The sequence below is a fragment of the Malus sylvestris genome, chromosome 17 (assembly GCF_916048215.2).
Source record: "Malus sylvestris chromosome 17, drMalSylv7.2, whole genome shotgun sequence".
NCBI lineage: Eukaryota > Viridiplantae > Streptophyta > Magnoliopsida > Rosales > Rosaceae > Malus > Malus sylvestris.
In genome coordinates this window covers 3,820,137-3,845,852 of record NC_062276.1, presented here as the reverse complement: position 1 = coordinate 3,845,852, position 25,716 = coordinate 3,820,137, and the positions used below count along the sequence as shown (strand labels likewise).

The window sequence follows — 25,716 nt, the reverse complement described above, 5'->3', positions numbered from 1 at the left end:
GCAGTAGTTGCAGGTAGACTGGAGGCTGCCATGGCCCCCAGCCTCCGTGTGGCTCTATGTAACTGGCTTACAAAATTCTAAACTTTCATATAGTTATACTAGAAATGGCTAACAAATGTGTTACTCGTCATGTTTACAATAATAACAAAACCTTTTCTCATTACGTGGGGTCGAGAAATGAACTCTCATGTTTACTTAACAAAAATGAACAATTGACAGTAAAAAGCGAATCGAGAAATCCAAATCTGAGATTTTCCTGCAGGAGGAAATTATGGTATTTAAGTGGATATAAGAAGAAAAATACTACATCTTCAATTAAAACCACAAATGAAAAGAAAGTTTTTTCATTTAAATCCCCATGTTATTTCATTACATATTGCCATATTGGGATTATGCTACACAAACCTGAACTCTTCTAGTTCTCAATTTTACATGTAATTATATATTCAAGAACTCAGCAAACCATCTAACTCAAAATACGTACGTTGCAAATATTCATAGTAGCACTCACAGGGGGAAAATTAGTGGCTATTTCAGCTAAGGTAAGATGGTTCCCAGCTCCTAATTAAGAGAAAAGGCCGCAGAATCCTCCTGTCGTTTCCTCCATTGACGGCTTTGATGTTTTGGTTTTGTGGCCGACGATGGTTAATCAACAAGACTGCTGGGTGTAGAAAGGCGGTGTCATATTGTGTGGAGCAGTTGAACATTGCTGAACTGTTGGCACCAGTTGGAACAAACAAGAAGTGTATAATAAGCTACCGATTTTATGAGGTCTCCTGGAAATTGAGTGATCTAGACAATGCCGCTGGATTGGCATGTAAGACCTGAGAGGCATCAGAGAGGTGATTCTTTTGATCACCCTTTGACTGGAAGGCCTTGAAGAGTCCCCCGCTGCTAACTGAATCAGCCTTATCATGCTTAATCCCCAATGTTGCCCATATAGAGCTTTTTGCAGCTTCACCCGGGTCATCAATCCTCAAAGTTTTTGGAATCCAAAGATTTCTCTCAGCACTCTTTTCTCTTGGTGGCACTTCTTCCTCAGAGCTATTTTGTTTCACAGTGTTCTCTTCTCTCGAATGTTTCCCCAAGGTGGGAGAGTTGGGACCAGAACTTGAAGCACTGTTGTTTGAAGACAATGGAGGAGGAAGCCAAGGGATATTCCAAGCACCTTGCACAGCACAACCCCAATAAGCTGCAGCAGGGTAGAAGGACATAGGATAACCTGGAGGGCAGAAAGCAGGTGGTGGGATGGGAGAGGTCCAAGGGTAAGGCCAAGGAGCCCCGGGAAAGCATGGTATTTGAGGTGGGAAGCCCTGAAAATTATGCATTACTTGCTCTTGTGATCCAAATTTGCACGCATTGTCCTTTGAATTTGAATCTGTCACTGTTGATCCAGTCAAATGATCATCTCCAATTACTCCACCTCCATTAGAAGCTGGAGTCCTCAATCCTTCAGGTTTCTGAAATCCATTACGCGTACAGTTCTGTATATTTTTATCGGCCATATGAAGGACAGAAGCCATTGATTCGCAGAGGGGCGTATCCCTGCAAAATGTTAGGACAGTACCATTTGGTTGTACTGAAGGGTGGTGAACTCCATTGAGAACATCAGCTTGAGCATTCGGCACAGCTTCGGAGACAGTTATGTGACGATAGTGAGAAGCAGAATTCTTATTCTTCCGACGACCGGCACCCACAGGCACATTCCTCATTGTCCCACCAGCTGTCCAGTATCTCTGGCAGTTCTTGCAGAAGTGCCGGGGTTGGTTGACATTGTAATTGTTGTAGTAACAAAACTTGGTGTCCATACTATTACAGCGGGGGCATGGAAGTATTTTATCTGGTTTCTTCAGGGTCTTATCCTGCGAATTACTTGTCTCACTCTGTTCCTCTTCAGTCCTCTCAGTCTTTAGTGTGGCATTCTCCTTCTCAATAGGTGATTCACGGTTTACACCTATTCTGGATGCCGCATCTGGATTTGTTAACTCTTCCGAAGATAATGTTGGGATTCCATTTTCCCGTTTCGTTTGAATTGGTTTTTCCCCCAATGTGTCCTGAATTGATAAAAAATTAATTGAGAAGATGAGTTTCAAAACTGAGTATCGTTGAAATATAAACAAAACATTATCATTTATCTTTTATGTCCACTACGTTACTACAGGATACAAAAAAGGTATGAAACTTAACAATCTACTGCTGGCATGCTGAATCGACTGAAACAATTAGACTCCATATTACATGGCTGTGTTGAAAATCGAACTCCAATGCTTAAAAGTAAACACGACATGAAGGTTCCTGAGGACTTGCCTCTACATAAGATATGAAACCCCTCTTTCTTTTTGACACAATAGCCTCCTTCACCTTCATTACAAAGGAGTTTTAATCAATTTGGATATGAGGGGTTAACGGCATCTTTAGAGAAACATTCAGATTCGTAGTACTAAGCCACTATGCAATGAGTAAAATAGCATCAGATCATATGTCATCCGAGTAGCGCATTGGCCACACGAAAGTATTATAATTTATAAGCAAGCAGGCTAAAAGTAGAGATCAGTACTAGCTAACAGAAGTTTCGGCCTCCGAATGCATCATGGTAGAAGCAGCAAATGATTAGCTTGTTTGTAGAGCATTTTTCCAAATCTTTTCAACCCTCAAATGTAAAATAAGCAGAGTTTAAAAAACAACCTAACTCCAAACTGCCACAAATCATAAAGGGAATCCATTTAAGCAAAGTTCAGGTGAAATTTCAAAAGAAGACACAAATGAAAAACCCAGAAAGTGCAAACTAAACCCATTTGAAATAGCAAAATTCCAAATGAGGTTGAGCGCTAACATGAGAAAGTTGCTTGCTTGCTTGCTTGATTAATCACTAGCAGAAAAAGTACAATGACAACACAAAGTAAAACAAATTCTTTGAAAAATAACCAGCAATCTCCAAAACAATTAAAAAGCAATAATCTGATAAGCATGCCTCAAAGCAAACAAGATTTTAACTTTGTACCTGATAAGATTTAAACCCCACCTTCGAACCCCAAAGAAGCAAAAACAAGCAAAAAATATGTTCAAAAATCAATTGAAATGAATCACCAAAAAAAAAAAAAAAAAAACCCTCAAAAGCAAAAGCCAGAGCAGCATATCAAAAAGTCAACAAAAATCCGCCACAGAAAGCAACCCATGAATCCGTTCGAGCTTCCAAACAATGCTCAACACTAAAAATAGAAAATTTCGGACACCCAAATCCCCAAATTCCATTACCTTGTTGTCATTGACCTCTTTCTCTTCCCGGTCTCTGTGGGCATTGACTTCGGGCGAAGAGTTGGAGGAGGAGGAGGCGGCGCGGTCCTGATCGACAGTCTCTTCCGCCACAGTCCCGGACGACGGATCGGATTCCGGAGCTCCGGTAACTCTGACCGAGTCGCTGCCGGAGCTCAGCACCGAAATCGTCTTCCCGAAAAGATTGATCGCTGGGTCCTTTGCTGCCTCCGACATGTTTGCTACGCTTTTCCGTTCTTTTCCTTTATCTTTTTCTCATCAAAAATTCGATTCGGAAAAAAAACTTAGAGAGAGAGAGAGAGAGAAAGTGTGTGCGTTTGTCGTCTATCTTCTCAGCTGTCTATGGAGGTGGTGTGCCACGTCATCGGGGAAGGGAATTCTGAGCCACAAGTTCAGTAGTGGTTTTTGAAAAAGAATTTTTATTTAGTTTTTTTTTTAATTGGGACAATTGGCGGTAAGTCACGGTTATCCACTTATTCTGGGGGCCAAGAAGACTCACAATGTCATTTCAGCTTCCCCTGGTCACAAGTTTGACTTCCACACCAGCAACGAGTTTTGAACCCTAAACCTCCAATTTTTAATTTTAAGAAAATCTCGTAATCCGTCTTTTACTACTGGACCACGAACTCGTAATTTTCTGCTTTTTCTTTCTGTCTTTACCTTTTGCCCCATCTCCATCTTACTAAACGCATTTTTTGGGTTTTGGTTGAATAGTCTTCAAAAGTTCGATCCAATTTCCCCCATTAAGTCTTCAAATCCTAGGCAGCATCTTCTTTTTTTTGTCTATATTAAGCGTGGTATTTATTGAAAAGTCTCAAAACGAAAAAGACATTTTTAACTCTAGTTTCGGACCAGCTTTTCTCAATTATGTTTGGTTATTCACGTAGACCATAAAATATAATGATTTGTGATCATTTTTAAAGTAGTTGAGTCTACTATTCCATCAAATGAAATTGAGCATATATGATACACTTTGATCCAAAATGTCCAGGATCAAAATGTCCACCTGGACACTCGGATGGAGCTATGTTGACTTCGTCACCTTCTAAATGTCGAAAATCACAACTCGATTCAGGTGTCTGAGTGGACATTGTGGGTCAGGGTTCTAGGTGACGAAACCAATACAGCTCAATTCAAGTGCTCAAGTGAATATTTCAGGTCGGGGATGTCACATCCCGCCCTGGGCCCCTACCACATCTCAGGCTCGACTCTACCGTAGCACGATATTGTCCTCTTTGGACTTCGACCACTCCTTCACGGTTTTGTTTCTGGGAACTCACACGAGAACTTCCTAGTGGGTCACCCATCATCATGGGATTGCTCTCGCGCGAACTCGCTTAACTTTGAAGTTCCGATGAAACCTGAAGCCAGTGAGCTCCCAAAAAGCCTCATGCTTGGTAGAGATGAGAATATACATATAAGACTTAGATGATCCACTTCCCTAGGCGATGTGGAATGTTACAATTCACCCTCCTTAGGGGCCCGACATCCTCGTCGGCACACATCCGACCAGGGATTGACTCTGATACCAAATTGTCACATCCCGACCAGGGCCCCCACCACATCCTGAGCTCGACTCCGCCGTAGCACGATATTGTCCGCTTTGGGCCCCGACCACACCCTCATGGTTTTGTTTCTGGGAACTCACACGAGAACTTCCTAGTGGGTCACCCATCATGGGATTGACCTCGTGCGAACTCGCTTAACTTTGAAGTTCCGATGGAACTCGAAACTAGTGAGCCTCCAAAAGGCCTCATGCTAGGTAGAGATGAAAATATACATATAAGGCTTAGAGGATCCACTCCCCTGGACGATGTGGGATGTTACACGGGGTGTGTAAATATTTCTCATACCTTTTCAAGTTAGCTCATCAGCATTTGATCCCAATTTTATTTTTAATTATTTGATCCTAATTACTTCATTTATAAATGTATTGCAAATATATTGAAATAAAAACAAGTTAACAAGTTTTTGTTCTGCAGTTATATTAAATAAAATTTTGTTAAATGCAACATCTTTTGACTCTTCTTAGTAAGAGGGAATTGTTCAATTAAAAAAAGGGATATACATTTCTTTTAAATAAATAAAAATATTAAACAGAATCAAATGTGGCACCAAATTGTACCTGAAATAGTATTTTAATTAAATATAGTTTGAAATGAAATTAAATATGAGTATGATTAGAACACCTATATTCCATATTTTTCCACATGATAAATTATATTCCAAATTCTAAATGAAATTTTACTCAGTTTTAAGGTCATTAAGGTCAAATGATAGCGTAAAGAACCTTTTTTTTTCTTTTATAAGAAAAAGAAAAACGACTTTTGCCGAGTCTTTGCCTTGTAGTTGCATAGAAAACCAAGTCTATAAATTAATTGAATTATATATAAAAGGAGAAACAAATTTGGTGAAACATCATAACACCAAAAGCTCATCTATTCTTGCAACTTTTAAAAATAATGCTACATTGCAAGTGAACTTTTGCCACAGTGGTAGAAAAGTCTTGAGCTCTTACATGACGACGTGAGTTCAAATTCCGTCGATGGTTAATCTAACATTTAATCTAATAAAATATATTGTTTGACAAAAAAGAAAAAATAATGATGCATTAAATAAAGAAAAATTAGTGAAATAATAAAAAATAAAAACAAAAAAGATAAAATAAAAAAATAAATTAAGCAGATATCTCTTTACTGCAATGATAAAAAGTAATCATGGCTATGCATCTAGGTGTGGGTTTGATCCATACCGAACCCCATACCTTTGAACAACTAACAACTCAGAGCATCTCCAATAGACATATCAAAAGATAAATGTCAAATGTTAATTTGATGGCTGACGTGACAATGTCAAATTTTCTTTTTTTTTTTCCAACCGATATGTTTTTTTTGTTATAAATGGTATTTGTATGACCCATTTTAAAAAAGAAATCAATTAAAATAAATTTTCAAAAATGATCCTTGCCGGATCCTTTTCCAGGGGATCCAGGAGATCTCATGATCATGATCGATCGCTCATCGCACATCATACATCGTGCGATCAATTTTCGTTATGTATATTTAATTTTAAATTTTAAATGATTTTTTATCGCACAATGTACGATCAACTGTCATGATCACAGGATCTCCCGAATCCCCAGGAAAAAGGATTTGGTGATGATCTTTTTCCTATAATTGGTGCATTAATGGGATTCACACAATAAAATATTTAAAAATTATTTGACATTACCTTTTCTCATCTCAAATTTGACTTATGAAAACTCATATGTCAATCCACATGGGATTGACATATTGATATGAACTTGCTCCTACCCTCAAATTTAATTACAAGGTATTCCATTTAGGATTTGATATCTTATTTGAATATGATCTTAGACACTAACACTATCGTTTCAAAAAAAAAAATTATAAAATAAAATAAAAAGTAAATTGTAACACATGTTCGCTAGTTTATTAATAAAAGCAATTTTAGACAGAAAAAAGAAGTTGATAAAGAGTGCCAAGTCAGACCGACGTTTTAGTGGGCCCCGCCTGAAAAGTAAAGTGAAAAGTCACCAAACGCGAACCCCTTGATTCAGGTCCACTCATTTCATCACACGTGTCAAGTGAGGTATACGTGTGAAGCATGTCCTGGTTCTTGGGGCGAAACACCAAAAAGAATCCTGCTAACGGCTGTGATTTTGCCTTTCAAACACAGAAATCTCCTCTTGTGCTGACACGTGTACCAAAACCAGGAGCATATCTTGGCCTTTCCACGTGTGACTCGTAGCCGTCTGATTAGATGGAATATAAATTTTTTTTTATTTATTTTCTATGTACTTTGTTTTATTGCTAACCACATGTTAATTTAATTTTTATTTTTATGAATGATTCTTCTGGCCGGAAATAGTATTTAAGGTTGTTTATTTATTTATTTTATGCTTATATTTGTATCTTTTTTTAACTAAAAGGCATAAGTTTGGTTTTGAACCTTATCTTTTTTTTTTTTTTTATGGAATTGGACCAGTTGATGGCTTTGTTATGATAATTTACTTTTAAAGAAGCCAATGATAGTAGCAATACTTGTATTTGAAGTGCATTTGAAAGAAACACCGTTTATGTGCTTTGTTGCATGAAGTATTTAAGTGTTTTATTTTTTTCATTATTCACTTGCATTTTTACTTTTGCTTCTAAATCATTTTCTTCAAAAGCGTTTCTAATCATATTAAAAACACTTCCAAACATTATTGAAAACTGAAAAAAAAAAAGCTAGGAATACGGGACAATGGATTGAAGTTCAAATTCAGTACGGATATCCGGTTCGAAATCAATTTGAGAAGAGGAATAATGCATTGGGCTTTTTTGTTGTAAAATTTGTTATTTGGGCTTTTTGTTGTAAATTTTGGGCATTGGGCTCAATGTCACTTGTGTGTGTGTATATATATATATATATATATTTTTAATTCAAATAATAGATTAGATGTTAGATTAGCCACTGACGGGGTTTGAACTCATACTGTCATGGAAGAGCTCAACTCATTTCTACCACTATGGTAAAGGGCATTTGCAATGTCACCTTGTAGTTTGGTCCACTAATTTGGGCGATGCAAAAGGAATTAAATACCCATGAAATAGTATAGGTTAGAGAAAAAATTTCACCTGGTTGAAGTTATTTCTAACATTAGGTTCTTGAAATTGGCATAACTCTTCACTTTGGTTCTTGAGATTTAAAATCGATATAAAAGTCTCTAAGATTGTCTACTATAAATCATTTTGGTCATTTCGTGAAAAGTATCCGTTAAATTGAGGGTATTTTTGTCAAATCAACATTTCTCCTTGAACTTGTGGTTTATTCAATATAACAGGTATTTTTCATAGAAGAACCAAAACAATTGACGGTAGACAATCTCAGGAACCACTTTTATCTATTTTAAATCTCAATAACCAAAGTCAAGAGTTATGATAATATCATAGATCATTTTAGCCACAAAAAACCACCCTTTAATTCAGAATATTGTAGTTGACTTGGTAACATGGCATTTCGTCAAGGTAAAGCACTCAAGAAAGTCAAGAAGCTCAAGGGCAACACGGCTACTGAAGGATATGATGCGTCCATTTGGTTGAAAATATGGCACTGCGTACTACTTAGTCTTCCACCCTTCCTTAGTGCTCATGCAACCCAAAAGTGTTTGGTTCTTTCCATATTACTTAAATTCCTCATTTCGTTATTGCTTCCTTTTGTTCTCACTTGTTTGGTCTATTTCTCTACAAAGAAAGGCATTTATTCATCCATGGAAACCTATTTAATTTCATACATGAACATTAGGATGTCTCAAAAATGCAAAAATAGAAAGCAATCTAACATGTTATATTGTCAAACCGACAATATTTCAATTTTGACATGAGGAGTTATGAATAGGGTAAGATGGATTTGATTCATAGTTTTTCAGGTATTGAATTATAAGTTCTAATGATAAACTCAAACTTTATTTATTTATTTCATGTCTCAATAAACAAAAGTCGAGAATTGGCACAATCAAATATCATATTTTAATAAACCGCGAAAGCAGTGGCGAAGCCACGTGAGGGCGAGGAGTGGCGACCGCCACTCCCCTCGCCGGAAAATAGGACTAGATTTCTGGGTCCGCCCCTCCTCTCGTCGGAAAATAAGGCCAGGAGCGTGTAGCCGCCCCTCTCGTTAATCGGAAAACCTGTAAGAATGTTCTGCAACTTTTGTTGCTCCCATAGGCGGACACACGTTATGGAAAAAAGTGGGAAGTTGCCCATCCGGCTCTCGAAAAACCCCTTCACCGAAGCCCATTTTACCCACCCAGACTGCCTGAAACCACCCTGTGAGGAAGGGCAAAACCCGAGCAGCAATAGCGGCCAGGTCAAGAGGAGGAAGAAGAAGCAATATTATAAAACAAATCTTAGCAAACGATGTCGTTTGGCTGAGCACTTAAAGTGGATGATGACGTTTTATTCAAATAGAACAAATCCTTTGACATTTATGGCTCACACGTCATTTGAACCCAAGCATCTCTAATTAATTTTTCATTCTTTTATTTATTTATTTATGTTTTATTTGTTTTTTTTCCTTTTATGAACAAGGTATACTTATCTATTTTTTATATAAAACATTTATCATACTTATATAAAAATAATAACTATGCACATTGTTTGACTACTATAATACCTACAATTTGTAAGTGGTGTTTTGCATTAGTTGTTTAATTGATATAGAATTAGCGTAATATGCTTTTTATCTATTTTGTTTCTATTGTACAATTACGTAATGTACGTAACAATACTATAAAAAACAGTGTTTAAATCCTCCTTCAAATATTCCGGGTACAACGGATAGTCCTTATTTGAATATTTCCGGATAGACTTTCTTCGAATATTTCAGTTACTCCAAATCCTCCTTCGAGTATTCCAGGTAGTTATGAACGATATTAATATTGTATATTATGTACAAAGATTTGGTTGTCTATATTTTTTATGAACCTTTTACGCTTTTAAATTTCGCCCCTCCTGCCGAAAATTCCTGGCTTCGCCACTGCGCGAAAGTTAAGAATATAAGAAACATTTTAATACACATTTCAGATAAATATGCATGTCATAATCATGAACTACCACGAGGTGATTTAGTAGTTGTGGATGAATTTTAAACTCGTATTTCACACGGGACGTTTGGGATTTCATATATGGCGCTAGTGAATCATACAATGATGACCATATAGTGAAATGCCTTTGCGAAGGGTTGGACTGCCGTGATAAAGCCACAAACCGATCATTTTTAAGGAAAAAAATGTCATAATCATGACAACAATTTATACAATTGAACTTTATGTCGCCAATCCCCCTAGACTTAAGAAATGTGGACTGTCGTGGTGCAACCATGACCTTATGTTACATTTGACCAGTCTTTCTGACTTTTAAAAATGTGGGATGTCATGGTAAAACACCAACTAATCTATTTTTGTTATTTTTTTTTAAAAATGTCATAATCATGACGATTACATAATTAAACTTTATACGTTTGGCCTCTCAAACATAAAATTCCGACTCCACTATCGATTAAGATGACTAATTCCACAAAAGAACATATCACCAGAGTTGGTTTCTTTTCCATCAATTCCTCATTGGGGTGACCTGGTCACCATCTTGACCCAAAAAAAAGTTAAAAAGAAATAAAAATAAAATCACTTTTAATTCTTAAATATTCCAAATTATGCAAAAGTAGGCCAAGCCCAATGAACTACCCCACAAATCATGCACACATCATTGTGCGGCAGCGGCAAAAGATAGAAAAGCCCATCTCCGACGCAGCCCACGTAATCCTCACAACGTGTCGCTCGGGATTTTCCATTGCGTGTATAAACGCACCAGAGAGAGAGAGAGAGAGAGAGAGAGGCATCGATGGTTTTACTAGTTCATTGCGGAAGAAGAAGAAGAAAAATGTGATAAAAAAAGCTCCCAGTAAATGCTTCTTTGTTGTCCGCTCTGCTTCCTCTGCTTTTCGAGCCGGCCAATCGCATCCCAACCCAATTCTTACTTTTCCAATTCTCTCGATTTGTTTTTTGTTTTTCTGTATTGATCTCTCAAGTTCTTAGCTGTGAATTGGATTGAGGGGTTTGAGAGGTCGAAACAGGATTGATTGGTTTTGATTTGGATTCGGGGCACCGACGAGTGGTTCAATCGGATCGTCAGGTGCAAATCGGATTTGGGTCGATCTTATTTTTCGGTATATGTTGGTGGGTTTTGAATTTTGATCCGATTTTGTTGATTGGATTGGAAATCAAAATTCTGGGTTCGATTTGAAATGGTATATTTCCATAGCTCAATCTCGGTCTGCAACTCCGTTGACCAACCAAACGCTCCCATGGCGGATTCAATGAGTTTAACCGACCCAAGTGCCAAATCTAAGCAAACCAACCATGTTCAAGGAAGAAGAAAGATACCCAATTCCCCCAATTGCTCAAAGACTCCTTCTTGCGATCGATCTCGATCGGCTTTGATCGATGTCGTGTTATTCATTGCGGTGGTTTGCGCTTTTGGATATTTGCTACTGCCGTATGTGAAGTTTGTATCTGTTAAGACAATTGAAATTGTGCGAATAATCATGTATGTGCTGAGGGAGGAGGTTTCGAATGCTCCGTTGGTGTACGGATGCATGGGACTTAGCCTCTGCTGTGCGGCATTGGCCGCTTGGGCTCTGCTGGCCTGCACCAGCAGGAAATGTGGGAATCCCAATTGCAAGGGCCTCCGAAAGGCTGCTGAATTCGACATTCAGCTGGAGACGGAGGACTGTGTGAAGAATTCGGCTTCGGTGGCTAAGGACGGAGTGAAGAAGGGCCTTTTTGAATTGCCCCGCGATCACCACCGCGAATTGGAGGCCGAGCTTAAGAAGATGGCGCCACCTAATGGGAGAGCAGTGCTTTTGTTTCGGGCTAGGTGCGGGTGTTCTGTTGGTAGATTGGAAGTTCCGGGACCGAAGAAGCTTAAAAAGATCAAGAAGTAGGATTATGATGAGGACATGAGTAGTCATAATGCAGAGAAGAAGAGTGCCGTTCTGCAAGCCGTCTTCTCGGAACACAGTGTTGTTTTTAAATAAGCTTAGCTCATGGAATAAGTTGTAAGGATTATATACCCTTGGTTATAGCAGGGAATATATAACAATCCCGTATTTAATTTCATTTCCTTTTGGTTATATGTTTTGTCTAAAGTTTTTGAATTTGAAATTTAAATTTGGTTATCCATTGATGCAGTTCTGTTGTTCTTTTTCTTTTCGTTTATAGAATATGATTCTTCTGTGATGTAATATTGTCTTGAAATGGTTTCTCTGCATTTGCACAATAGTAATGTGTTTATCGATTTGCTCAGAGGTAGCGGAATTATACTTCCGTTGCAGAGAAGCGGTCTCTGATTCCGCAGTTTCAAGTTTTTGTTGAAGTTTGCAGCTTACTTGGCTGTGTAAACTTATAAAAGCAGGAAACTTTTCATTCATATCATGCCAGGTGACAGTAATCTTGAAAACCTGGCTTAGAAAGCAGCGGTTCTGGTTCGATGAGTGGAAACTGATGAGGTAAACTCAATGCAATTCCCCGAAGGAACTAGCATTTGATTGTGACTGTATTGTGGTTGTGATATGCTTTGTCTGTCTACTCATGTTTGCACCACACTGCATAATTTGCTTGGCTGCTTTGCTTTATCTTAGCAATTTATTCTGCTTTAGGTTAGCTTTAAGCTTTATCATAAAGAAATCGGTCTGATAGGATAGCTAGTGCATGCACGCATGAAGGTTCCTAGTGAAATATTAGATCCATTCTTCATTCATCTGCGATTGCACTGTATTGTATGCTCCCTCGTCGATAAATTATGTTTCAAGATCCTTATCAGAAGAGGATTGAGGCGTTCTCATTCTGCTTAGAGTAGTAGAGAGTTTCGGGTTTGAAAAATCCTCGGATGTCATGGTTTAGGTTGGAAAGAAATACTGGTGAAGATCACTTGGTTGTGATGGTGCAATTGCTGCTCTACCGGTTCACCTGCACGCGTGGGTGGCTGGCGGTACCTGGGTTCTAGAGCGGACTGTGCGTATGCATTCGACGATATTTGACATGTAAGGTTCAGAATGCTTTGTAGTTAGATTACTAGTGAACTTTGTTGTTTGCTTTGATGGAATGAGCACAAGACGATGAACTTAGTCCACCTTTAATCCTTGGGAGTGACCAATTGGTCATTTACTATAGTGGTGGAAATCAGTTGAGTTCTTGCGTGGTGATGTAGATTCGAACTCCGTTTGGACTAATTTAACAAAATATTTCGTTTGACTAAAAAAAATCCTTGGGAGTGAGAAAGATGAAGGGACATGTTGGGCATAAGGAAGTTTCCTATGCTTTGATGCAATCATGAAACGGTCGTGTTATTTCATTTTTTTGGTGAAATTCACTTTTGTGTTTTATTTTCCAAGAATAAAAGGGTGAGGAAAAAGCTTCCTATCACTCTTTTTGGTTTCAATGTATGGTGGCTAAAAGTGGCACAGCAATGAACACTTCTGCATTTGAGGTGACATAGTAACACTATTTTAAATTAATCATTAAGCCCATGATAGTAGTATTTTAAATCACAGTCCATTTTAACGGTATTTCAAATTACTGTTCACGGTAACGGTATTTCAAATTGATTACAATCGAGCGGAAAAGTTTAGACTCGTAACATTGTATGGTCGACTTGGAAAGTATAAAACACGTTTCCCATTCTAATCACAAATATAATAAATATTTATATGGTCGATACGTCTACGTATGTCTCTAATTGAAATTGTTTTTATTTTCCATATATGTCATTTTTTCTATAAGAGCAATACTAAAGGAGATAAACTTTGAACACAAGATCTCAAGTGCTTAATTTTTCATCATGTTTTTTAGGACTTACTTGTAGTAAATCTTGACATATATTTAACCGTTGTATTTGATCTAACGATTTAAATTAAGTGATCAAGGACGGTTGGCACTTAAAAAAATCGTTACTCCATGTGAGATACAAAACCATATTCATTAATTGAGAAACCAAACCCGCACCCTTCTTTTACAAAATCATCAATTAAATAAATTAAAGAAAAATAAAAAATTAAATTAAAAATAAAATACAAAAAGCGCATCGTTTTGGTTTACTCTCTAGTTTCTACCTCCAGAGTATGGCTGACATTTTGAACCTGACCTGACCCGACCCGACCCGTTAAAACTAGTATTTGGGTGAGTGCTTAACCAGTTGGGTTGTTAACGGGTCAACTCGTTAGTCACCCATTAAGTAACGGGTCATTTTGGGTCAACCCGCGAAACCTGTTAGCACCCGTTAACACCCGTTAAGAAGGACTTTTGTGTAATTTTATAGTTGGAATAGAAAACCTAGCTCTCTCTGTTATCTCATGTTCGAACCTGACTGAGTGGCGCCGTTCTCTCCCTCATCTTCTTCCTTAAAGTTGGCTGCCGTTCACTAAGTTCTGCCACCCTCTCTCCGGTAAGTTCCGATTCCCTTTCAACTCTTCTTCCATGGCAATTAATTTTCGTTTTTGCATATTATATTTTTCGTCTTTCTCAGTTTTTGCTTGAGCTTGGTTTGAGGTGGTACTCTTCATATGAGCTTCGAATTAATTTGGAATTAGTTGATTTGTGTTTAATGATTTCGATTGCGATTGTGCTTTTGTTGTGCAAATGGTGCTTTCTGTGTGTGATTGTGCTTTTGTTCTCTTCCTTCGCAAGTTAGATAGAGAGAGATCTTCCCACTTCTCCATCCCATCACACACTCGATTCATACACACACTCATACATACGTTATTCTTCTATCATGGGTTTGATGGTGATTGAGGAGGAGAAGCAAGCGGCGGCCAAGCCCTTCGACGAATTGGGTTTTGATTAAAATACGTGTTCTGTTTTCGCATTGGAAAAAAGGTCATTGCTTTTCTCCTTTGCTTTCCCTTTTTAGTTCCTTTGTTTATTGCTTATTGTTTAGAAAAAGTAAGGAAACCTCATTTTGCAGCCTACGATTTCTTTTGCCTTTTGCCTTTTATGGGTCCTTTGTTGTTCACAAAATCAAGAACTGGTGGTGGAGATAGAGAGGGAATTTAAGAGAGAGATGCTCTTCTTGTTACTTATAAATTAGAAAGTGAATGATTGATTTAGACCTACAAGCAAAAGGCGCATTCGAGTTCACAAAGTGGACTTTGTGAGAGATATTTGCTTCTACCTTTTGGTCATTGTATGTTTGGGTGTTATCTTGATTCACAAGGAAATAGATGTGTGGGCTGCAATGGCTTTCTCTTCGCTCTATATTGCTTATGCGATTGTGGTTTACATCTCACACAAGCATCGGAAGAAAAGTGTAGAATTGAGCTGTAATTCGAGCAATGAAAGTGACTTGACTGTGCCAATTCTTAGTAGAGGAAGGAGCTGCACAAGGCAGTTCTGAAGTAGTAGAAGTCAAGAAATGCTGCTCTAATCTTAGATTATCGGTTTTTTTACGCCGACTGATTTTCATACTTGAGCTGCCGTTTTATCTGCCTAGGAGATTGACTATTCCTATTGTTTGTGAAGCAAGATGGTATAAGCCATATGTAGTTGCTTCAGTGACACTAGCACCAGTGCTTTTGTCAACACTTTGGAACCATCAATTTGGAAATTTTAGCTTCAAGACAAAACTTGCAATCTATATTATCGGTTTGATTTTTGGAATTACTTTTGGGATGAGAAGTCAAGCCTACCAAAAAAGTGCTTATTTCCTTGGCTTGCTGCATGGTTTGTAATGAGTGTTACTTGGAGTTATCTTACAGCTCAAGAATAGGTAGGGTTGTTAGTTTCAATAGGGTACATATCAGGTGTGAGTTCTTTTAAAGATATTTTCTATGATGTTTAATAATTAGGATGGATTATGCAAGACTAATGTCCAATTTTGTATACTTGCTCATTGCTCTTGATTTTGTGGGTGTGTTGCAGATTTTTGGGTGTTCGATATGCAAATTTTTCCTTGAAGTAGCGATGTAATTGGGTGGTACATCTTGGTGATGTTGAATACGGCATTGCCCCATGACGTATAGCTATGCTTCACATTTTGTAAAACCCTTATGGAGTTCTATTAATTAGTTGATTTGGAACATTGTAGTATGATATATATATATAAAATACATCTTGGTGATGTATATACCTCAGTTATGAGACTCAAAGTCACAAATCTTAAGGTCACAATTTGCATTGAGAAGTAGGTTACTCGGTTTCAGGTGACGGTGCAAAACATTCCCAAAGCCACAAATCTTAAGGTCACAATTTGCATTGAGAAGTAGGTTACTCGGTTTCAGGTCACGATGTAAAACATTTACAGAGTGTATGTACTTCAATCCCCACAGAGATATATATATATATATATATATATATATATATATATATATATATATATATATATATATAATATTTGTAATATTGGGTAAAAGATGTGTAATTTGTATTGGAATGCAAAATGTTAAAAAAAAACAAAAAACAAAAAAAATTGTTAACGGGTGTTAACGGGTGAAACGGGTGACTTATTAGGCTTAACGAGTTAGGTTCGGATGACCCGTTAGCTTAACAGGTTAGATTCGAGTGACCCGTTAAATTAATAGGTTGAGTTTAACCCGACCCAAACCCAATAAATCCGACCGTTTACCGGTCTACTCCAGCGCCTGCACAGAAATATAGAAGCTTTTCAGTTGGAAGGTCAGCAACTTCGAACTAGGCGCATCCGAATTTTCCAGGCGGAATTCCCAATGCTGATCCTCTCTCCTACACCGCCGACCCCTTCGTCCCCCTCACTCTCCTCCTTTCCACCCTGAAACCGCACCGTTCCTCTCCTCTCCTCCCAACCGCAACCTCGTCGTTTCACTGAACGGAGAGACTCCGGTGTTCCGTTTCAAGGGTACCAACTTTCCTCACCAGCTCCATTTCTGATTCGCTGATCTAGTTCCATGTTTCAAATCATGGAGATCCCACTCTTGCGCTACGAAAATATAGCGTTGGATCAGTTCCAGAGCGGATCCAGCTTACATTTTTCGTTCTCGGATCCTAAGTTCTTCAGGCGGAGATCGTTATCTCTGTTTTCTGGGTACTGTTTCCAATTCAGTCGACGAAAATGGAGGAACCCATTGCTGCATATCAAGTGTTCTTCCGTGGAGCAGGAGCTGAAGCCGCGTCCGAAGCCCGTGCCGTCGAAAATCGAGGTCGATGAGCCGAAGGCGGCGCCTTTGGAAGATACCCAGATCGTGAAACGCAATTCTGGGCTTTGTAGTCAGATTGAGAAGCTGGTTTTGTGTAGTCGGTACCGGGAAGCGCTTGAATTGTTCGAGATTTTGGAGTTTGAAGGTGGGTATGAATTGGCGGGTCATACGTACGACGCTTTGGTGAGTGCTTGCATTAGTTTGAAATCGATTAGGGGGGTTAAGAGGGTTTCTAGTTACATGATTAGTAATGGGTTTGAATTGGATCAGTATATGAGGAACAGGGTGCTTCTTATGCATGTGAAATGCGGGATGATGATTGATGCACGTAGATTGTTCGAGGAAATGCCTGAGAGAAACCAGGTTTCTTGGAACACGATAATCGGGGGCCTTGTGGATTCGGGGAATTTCATGGAGGCCTTCCATTTGTTTCAAATTATGTGGCACGAATTTTCTGACGCTGGATCGCGGACTTTTGCCGCCATGATTCGGGCATCAGCTGGTTTGGCACTCATTTTTGCTGGAAAACAGTTTCATTCCTGTTGTTTGAAGATGGGGCTGGGTTCTGATATTTTTGTGCCTTGTGCGTTGATCGATATGTACAGCAAGTGTGGGAGTATCGAAGATGCTCAATGTGTTTTCGATGAGATGCCGCGGAAGACAACAGTAGGATGGAATACTATCATTGCAGGTTATGCACTTCATGGTTACAGCGAGGAAGCTCTGAGTATGTACTATGACATGCGTGATTCTGGTGTTAAGATGGACCATTTCACATTTTCTATGATCATAAGAATCTGTGCAAGGTTGGCTTCACCGGAACATGCTAAGCAAGCTCATGCAGGTCTAGTTCGTCACGGTTTTGGGTTAGATATAGTGGCGAACACATCACTTGTAGACTTCTATTGCAAATGGGGAAGAATAGAAGACGCCCGTCATGTTTTTGACCAGATGCCTCTCAAGAATGTTATATCTTGGAATGCCTTGATAGCTGGATATGGTAATCATGGTCGGGGTGACGAGGCTGTTGAGATGTTTGAGAAGATGCTTCAGGAAGGAATGGTACCTAACCATGTTACATTTCTTGCTGTATTGTCTGCTTGCAGTCATTCTGGTTTATCAGAATGCGGATGGGAGATTTTTGACGCAATGAGCAGGGATCACAAGATCAAGCCCCGGGCAATGCATTATGCTTGTATGATTGAATTGCTAGGTCGAGAAGGGCTTTTAGATGAAGCTTATGAACTATTAAGAGACGCTCCCTTTGATCCCACAGCAAATATGTGGGCTGCCCTGCTAACAGCTTGTCGAGTCCATGAGAATTTAGAGCTCGGAAAATTCGCTGCAGAGAAACTTTATGGGATGGAACCTGATAAGCTAAGTAATTATATTGTGCTCTTAAATATATACAACAGTTCTGGGAAGTTGAAGGAGGCTGCCGGTGTTGTTCAGACTTTAAGAAGAAAGGGTTTGAGAATGCTTCCGGCATGCACTTGGATTGAAATTAAAAAACAGGTAAATATTTTTCGTTCTGGAGACAAAAGCCACGCTGAAACAAGAGAGATTTACCAGAAAGTGGATGACTTGATGATCAAGATTTCAAAACACGGTTACATCCCTGAGGAGAAGTGTCCACTTCCTGATGTCGATGAACATGAGCAGACGTCGTTTTACCACAGCGAGAAACTAGCCATAGCTTATGGTCTGATCAGTACTTCGGATGGGACGCCAGTGCAAATTGTGCAGAGTCACCGTATTTGCGGAGACTGCCATTCTGCGGTTATGTTAATTGCTAGGGTTACGGGAAGGGAAATCGTAGTGAGGGACGCCAGCAGATTCCACCATTTCAAGGATGGGAGTTGCTCTTGTGGAAATTACTGGTGATGGCAGAGTTATTTATGTACTCGTGTTTTGATTCCTCTTTGATTTATTTAATCGTACATTTACAAAATAGAGAGTGGAGTGTAACGAAAAAAAGAGAATGTGAAAATCACTTCCGCAAACTGTTGTACGAGTTCTCTCAGCCTTAGGGTTAAATACTATATGTTGTAAACAAAGAATAAAGACCAATGAATAGAATCAAGATCTTTTTATTCTTCTTCTTCATATTGCTTGCAAAAATTGTTGTCCTATGTAAGTTTATCTTACACAGCCGGTACCAAGCTCGGATAAAGAAGAGTGGAGGGTGTCAGGTAGTCGACAACTGACACTCCTTTTTCACGTTGAATCCTTATTAGTCTATTGAGCCAATTATTTTTTCTTCAAAATTAAAAAAAAAAGTATGTTATGATATAAATCAACGTATTAACAAAATATAAAAGACAAACTAATTAAAGTAAAATATCAATAGGAAACTGCATATCAATAGGAAACGGCATATGATGAATAAGAAAAGGTTGACATAAAACAAGAACATCTTCAAAGACTAGGAAAGTGCCATATTTGAGCCATATTGGTGATGATATTCACCCGCATGTTGATCTCATCGTCTTCTTCCATCATTGCCGGCACGTCAGGCTCAACATTGATACTGCAGAGTGGAATGGCAGGTTTAACATTGATCCGGCAGAGCGAGCAGGAAGAGCGCTTGGCGATCCAGGTTCGAACACAAGCTGAGTGAAACTTATGCTTACAAGGCAATGTTATCTCCTTATCGACTTCTTCACAATTCAAGCCTTCCGTGCAAATACTGCAGCACTGCCACTCATCCAACAACAATGGCTTCATCATCCACGCTTCCTCCATAAGTGATCCTATGGATGCCACCGTCGCTACAGAAGCATTGTTGGATTCTTGGGACATCATCCTGGTCTTTATCTTTACGTCTTCCGAATTATCAGACACGGTTTGATTAATATGCTTACTTATTGATTTTCGAATACAAGCCATTGTTATCTCCTTATTGGCTTCTTCACCATTCAACCCTTCTGAGAAAATACTGTAATTATCCGACAGCAAAGACTTCGTCGTCCATGCTTCCTCCATGAGTGATCCTATGGATGCCGCCGCAAATACAGACGCGTTGCTGGATTCTTGGGACATCGTTGTTGTCTTCGAGCAAAATTCCTCCGAATTACTAAACACCTTGATTATTTGCTTGCTTATTGAGGAGTACTTGGCCTCTGTATATAAAAGGCATGCTATTTCCTGCATCGTGAAGGACGAGTCCATCTCCCAAACTCTGTAGGAAACCTTTCTTTGGTTTGTTTTTGGAGGAGAGCAGAAGATGCAATCCTACCAAGGATAAAAAATTATTGAAAAGAGTAACTTTTCTTTTACTTGATAACGTATATTGTAAATTATAAACTACGGGGAGAAAAATTTAAACTTAAATGTAAATAAACAAGCACGTTAATTACCTTAAAAACAAGCACATTCATACAACTGTCCTAACTCAAATGTGATTAACTGTCCTAACTCATGACTAATTAGGGGTGCAAAGTTTGATTGAAATTTATGATTCCGCCATTGGATTTCCGTTTTGAATCCAATTACTTTTGAAACTTGGATGCATCCATATGGAAATTTGAATGCATATAGAAATTGGAAATTGGAATAAAAACATTTCTGAATCCATATGGAAATTGGAATGCATATAGGAATTCTGAACTTTCGACCTGAATTGTTTCAAATTTATGTTTCCAACTTATGGTGACAAATATTTTTTCTAAATATTCAAATATTTTATGGTTATTTATTAATTCTGTTTCTTTATTATTTAATTCTGTATTTTGATTATTTTTTTTATACAATTTATTCATTAGCTTTTACATTTAACGTACATTTATATATTGAAATGATGAACATAGTATACTACGAATCAATTGAATGTATACATGTTTAAACATACTAAATATTAAAAAAGAAAAATAAATTGCACAAATGTTCCAAAAATTTGAGATATTGATTAAACTTTTCCAAAAGTTTTGATTGGAAATTCCGATGGGACTTGGATTGTCTGCCCTCCCATTTAAGTGCCCTCTCCGTGCCCTCCTGTTTTGTGTGGTCACGGTTAAGGCACGTTAATATTTTATATTATTTTTTTATAAAAATAATAAAACAAAAAGAAATAGTAATATAAAATGTTGACGTGGCTTAACCGTGACCACAAAAACAGGAGGGCACGGGAGGGCACAGAAATTGGAGGGCAGACAATCCAAGTCCATTCCGATGCAATTAAAAAATGGAAATTGGACTTTAGCCTAAGCCGGCCGTTTCTCTTTTTGTCAATTCCAAGCTCCCCCTTGAAGATCTTATTTTCCAGTGAGAACAATGAATGGGTTCGTTGACCTGCAATCTTGAGTTTCTTTAGAGGCTGTCGATCCTGTGCTTGTCAATGGCTTCTTCATCGTCGTCTTCATCTGCTATTGATTGGAAATATGATGTGTTCCTGAATTTTAGAGGGGAAGACACTCGAAAGACCTTCATCGGCCATCTGTACAAAGCTCTAGTTCACAACTCAATCAACACCTTCATTGATGCCCAAGAGCTCAGAAAAGGCAACGACCTTTCGCAGCTACTAAAAGCTATTAGCGGCTCGAGGCTTTCGATTGTAGTTTTTTCTCAAAACTATGCTTCTTCCAGATGGTGCTTAAAAGAACTCGTCCACATCCTGCACTGCATGGATACGCATGAGCACATAGTGGTCCCTATTTTCTACGGAGTAGATCCATCTCATGTTCGTAAACTCGAGGGAAGTTTTGCAGAAGCTTTTTCTAAACATGAACACGATTCTAACGCCGGCATGGAAGAGGTGCAGGGCTGGAGCTCCGCCCTGAGAAGAGTCCCCAATTTATCTGGCTGGGATTCACGAAATTACGAGTAACTCTCACTCCTTCATGATCTTATTAATTGTCAGGGTTTGGAATTCTAGCTAGTTTCCTGTTTTCGACATTACTGCTTGTTGCTCAGATACTTTATAATAATACTGTTTTTCGAATTCTGCAGGGATGATGCCAAGCTTATTGAGTTGATCGTAGAAGATATATTCAAGAAACTGATCAACATCTCAACAAGTGAAAAGAATGGCTTGGTTGGAATGGATTCCCGCTTACAGAAAATGGATTCACTATTATGTCCCGAGGTGAATGATGTTCGCTTTGTTGGAATATGGGGTATGGGCGGTATAGGCAAAACCACCATCGCCAGAGCTATGTATGACAGAAGCAATCATCACTTTGAAGGTTGCTGCTTTCTCGAAAATGTCAAGGAACGTTTCCCGACATTTGATGCAGGTGAAGCACCACTCGATGTGCAGGCAGAACTTCTATCTAGTATCAAGTAGATGATGGCAAGAACTTGAGATATGGTTTTGAGATATGGTTTTCAGAAGATGATGGCAAGAGTAGGTAAGAAAAAAGTTCTACTTGTTCTTGATAATGTAGAGAATTCAACCCAAATTGAAGCCTTAATCGGAAAACAACCTTCATTTGGTGGCGGAAGTCGAATCATTATAACAACTCGAGATAGGCAATCGCTAAGTAGAGTTGGTGATCAGATATAAGCCCGAATTGTGAAATGACGACGACGCTCTTGAACTTTTTATGCAGTATGCTTTCAGTACAAAGCAACCCACAGGAGAATACAATCATTTGTCAAGCCATTTGATAAAATATGCTCAAGGTCTGCCTTTAGCACTTAAAATCTTGGGAGCTTTTCTCGAAAACAAAAGTGTACTTGTGTGGAAAGACGAGTTAAAGAAAATCGAGAGAACCCCGCACTTGGGAATTCAGAAAGTCCTCAGAACGAGCTTCGATGGACTTGACGATTTACAGAAGGAAATATTTCTTGATATTGCATGTTTCTTTAAACAAATGAAAAAAGATTATGCAACAAGCATTATGGAGGGTTGTGGCTTCCATCCCCATACTGGATTAGAAGTTCTAGTTGGTAGAGCTCTTGTAGTTATCTCATCTGACGGTACACTCGAGATGCATGATTTACTAGAGGAAATGGGTTGCGAAATTGTCCGCCAAGAATGTATGAAAGAGCCTGGGAAGCGCAGTAGGTTGTGGAGATATGAAGATGTCTGTCATGTGTTAAATCACAATACGGTAAGATACACATTATATTCATGACCTCCTTTTTTTTCTTAAGTAGAAGTCATTAGTATAAATAAAGCTTCAACTTTGACCAAGAACAAATCCATGAGAAACATGCACTAGCTTTACATTCTTAATTAGGTTTGTACTCACTCAATTTGTAATTTTTGGTTATCCAGGCAACTGAAGCAGTTGAAAGTATAATTGTGCGTTGGCTGCATTCAAACAATGTAGTAGAATTAAATATGGCTTTTGTTAAAATGACAAAACTAAGACTACTCAGAGTCCACTCGTACTATTTACCAGCAAAACACCCAATGGTTGATGAAAACCTATATGAGGATTTAAAGTTTCTTTCTAGAAAGTTAAGTTGTCTTTTCTGGCCCAATTGCCCTCTAAAGTTTTTGTCATCCAAATTTAACCCGGAGAATCTTGTTGACCTTGACATGCAATATAGTCGCATTGAACACCTTTGGAAAGGAACTAAGGTACGTACATTAATTCATCATTTACATATATATGTTTCCTTTAACTGTGTTTAGTTCGTTATGCCTTGTTATGTAACATATGTTTTTGCGAATGTTTTTCGACAGCCTCTCGAAAAGTTGAAAGTTATCAATCTAAAAGGCTCTCAACTGGAAGAAACTCCCGACTTCACCAAGGCAAGAAATCTTGAGAAACTAATTCTTGATGGTTGTACAAGTTTATCTGAGGTTCACCCATCCATTTGGGCTCTCGAAAAACTTGTCCTCTTGGATCTAAGTTGGTGCTACAGACTCCAGACTATTTCAAGCATCAGTTGTATGAAATCTCTTGAAACCCTTAATCTTTCTTTTTGCTCAAACATTGAGAAGTTCCCAGAGATTTTAGAAGTTATGGAGAAGCTTTCAAAGCTGTGTTTGCGAGGGACATCGATGAAAGAACTGCCTCGATCAATTAACAATCTTACGGGGCTTGTTACTTTAAACCTTGAATGTTGCAGAGAGCTTGAGATGCTTCCAAGCAGCATTGTTCAACTCAAGTCGCTTAAATTTCTTTATCTTTCTGGTTGTTCAAAGCTTGAGGCCTTTCCGAAAAATGTGGAAAATATGGAAGGTTTAAAAGGGCTTTGCCTGGATGAAACATCCGTTAGAGAGCTTTGCCCATCAATTTTCTTTCTTCAAAACCTTGAGCGTTTGAGTCTGGAGCAGTGCACAAAACTTCATAGTCTTCCGAGCAGCATTCATATGAGATCCCTTCGAAACCTTAATCTTTCTGGCTGCTCAAATTTGGAGAGGTTTCCAGAAATTCCTGAGGTTATGGAGAACCTATCAGAGCTTTATGTAGATGGGACTGGAATAGCAGAACTGCCATCATCCATTAAAAATTTTACGGGGCTCGTTACTTTGAACATGAAGGGTTGTAAAAGATTTAAGGTTCTTCCAAGCAGCATTCATATGAGATCTCTTCAAGCCCTAAATCTTTCTGGCTGCTCAAATCTGATGAATTTTCCTATGATTCTAGAAGTTATGGAGAACCTATCAGAGCTTCACTTAGATTGGTTTGTTTACTCAACAAAATTTGAAAAACCTACAGAGCTAGATTCGTCTTTAGACTCAACAACATCCAATAATCTTACAGAGCATGAAGGATATATTCAAGATCATCGAACCTTTACCAACCAATATCTTCAGCAGCTTCCTCATGTTTCAGGGATTGCAATCAAAGAATTGCCATCGGTAATTTATAATCTTACCGGGATTGTTACTTTGACGCTACGGTATAGCAAAGGCTTTAAGAGTCTGACAAGCAGAATTTGTCAACTCAAGTCCCTTAATTATCTTTCTCTTTCTGGTTGTACAAAGTTTGAGGTGTTTCCGGACATTGTAGAAAATATGGAAAGATTAGCCAGCCTTGATCTGGATGAAACATCTATCAGAGAGCTTCCCCAATCAATCGAACGGCTTCAGGGGCTTGTGTCGTTAAATCTGAAAAACTGCAAAAACCTTGTCTATCTTCCGGACAGTATCTGCAATTTGTTAAGTCTTGAATGTCTCACTCTCAGTGGGTGCTCAAAACTTTCTAAGTTGCCTGAGGACTTGTTGTATTTGAAGCGCCTTGATGTAAAGGGAACTGGTAAAAAACAGCGATATTTCAGCACTTTGGGGGAGTTGGCTCAGTTTCGAAGCGCTGCACCTTTGATTGATATTGCAGGCTCAAGTATGAGCACAAGGAGGCGCTGGCTGATGGGGGAGTCCTCTAGAGCGATGATATAGAAAATTTGAGTGATCTTGCAGAGTCAAGCTATGGGGAAGAAGAGTGAAGGCAGCAATATTTGGAGCACCTTGACATAGAGGGAACTGGTATACATCCAGACAACAACCATGGGCCAACAGCTTCCCACCTCAGCGCTTTGGGGGATTCGGTTCAATTTCAGAGCACTGTACTTTTGAGCGTTATGGTGGACGAGGAAAATGAGGCCGTGGCTGTTGGGGAAACTTTGAGTGATCTTGAGGAGTCGAGCTATAAGGAAGAGGAGGAGAAGGCGCTGGCAGCCTCCAGGAGAGGTGGGAGGATATGGGGTTGTTGCATCTGTGGGGCGCGGGCTAATGAGGATTAAGGTATTTGGCGCATCGTCAGCACCCACACTACATGAAGATTGAGGTGAATGAAGGTAGTAAGACTGCGGACTTGGGAG

General features: G+C 38.8%; 6 protein-coding genes across 7 annotated transcripts; 5 read left to right on the top strand and 1 right to left on the bottom strand.

Annotated features, from left to right (window-relative positions):
- Positions 1-328: 328 nt before the first annotated feature.
- On the bottom strand, positions 329-3,583 carry LOC126612102 (cyclic dof factor 1-like). Of its 2 annotated transcripts, XM_050280409.1 has the most exons (3): positions 3,256-3,583; positions 2,308-2,361; positions 329-2,054 (listed from the first exon to the last, which is right to left on the bottom strand). In XM_050280409.1, the coding sequence occupies exons 1-3, from the start codon at positions 3,487-3,489 to the stop codon at positions 765-767; spliced, it is 1,578 nt and encodes a 525-aa protein (XP_050136366.1). In that variant the 5' UTR covers positions 3,490-3,583; the 3' UTR covers positions 329-764. The 2 variants fall into 2 exon arrangements, with proteins under 2 accessions (XP_050136366.1, XP_050136367.1); XM_050280410.1 differs by lacking the exon at positions 2,308-2,361 and having other exon boundaries at positions 3,256-3,582.
- Positions 3,584-10,631: 7,048 nt separating this feature from the next.
- LOC126612249 (uncharacterized protein At5g19025-like) lies at positions 10,632-12,024 on the top strand. Its single transcript, XM_050280624.1, has one exon. It carries the CDS (start codon positions 11,080-11,082, stop codon positions 11,776-11,778), a length of 699 nt encoding a protein of 232 aa, XP_050136581.1. The 5' UTR covers positions 10,632-11,079; the 3' UTR covers positions 11,779-12,024.
- A 4,435-nt stretch (positions 12,025-16,459) lies between these two features.
- LOC126612470 (pentatricopeptide repeat-containing protein At5g50390, chloroplastic-like) lies at positions 16,460-19,104 on the top strand. Its single transcript, XM_050280892.1, has one exon. It carries the CDS (start codon positions 16,750-16,752, stop codon positions 18,880-18,882), a length of 2,133 nt encoding a protein of 710 aa, XP_050136849.1. The 5' UTR covers positions 16,460-16,749; the 3' UTR covers positions 18,883-19,104.
- A 2,230-nt stretch (positions 19,105-21,334) lies between these two features.
- LOC126610462 (TMV resistance protein N-like) lies at positions 21,335-22,282 on the top strand. Its single transcript, XM_050278518.1, has 2 exons — positions 21,335-21,819; positions 21,946-22,282. The coding sequence occupies exons 1-2, from the start codon at positions 21,335-21,337 to the stop codon at positions 22,280-22,282; spliced, it is 822 nt and encodes a 273-aa protein (XP_050134475.1).
- A 34-nt stretch (positions 22,283-22,316) lies between these two features.
- On the top strand, positions 22,317-23,075 carry LOC126610456 (TMV resistance protein N-like). The gene has a single exon (XM_050278509.1). It carries the CDS (start codon positions 22,542-22,544, stop codon positions 23,073-23,075), a length of 534 nt encoding a protein of 177 aa, XP_050134466.1. The 5' UTR covers positions 22,317-22,541.
- Positions 23,076-23,356: 281 nt separating this feature from the next.
- LOC126610455 (protein SUPPRESSOR OF npr1-1, CONSTITUTIVE 1-like) lies at positions 23,357-25,638 on the top strand. The gene is made up of 3 exons (XM_050278508.1): positions 23,357-23,527; positions 23,633-25,238; positions 25,394-25,638. Exons 1-3 carry the CDS (start codon positions 23,357-23,359, stop codon positions 25,636-25,638), a joined length of 2,022 nt encoding a protein of 673 aa, XP_050134465.1.
- The last annotated feature ends 78 nt before the right edge of the window (positions 25,639-25,716 follow it).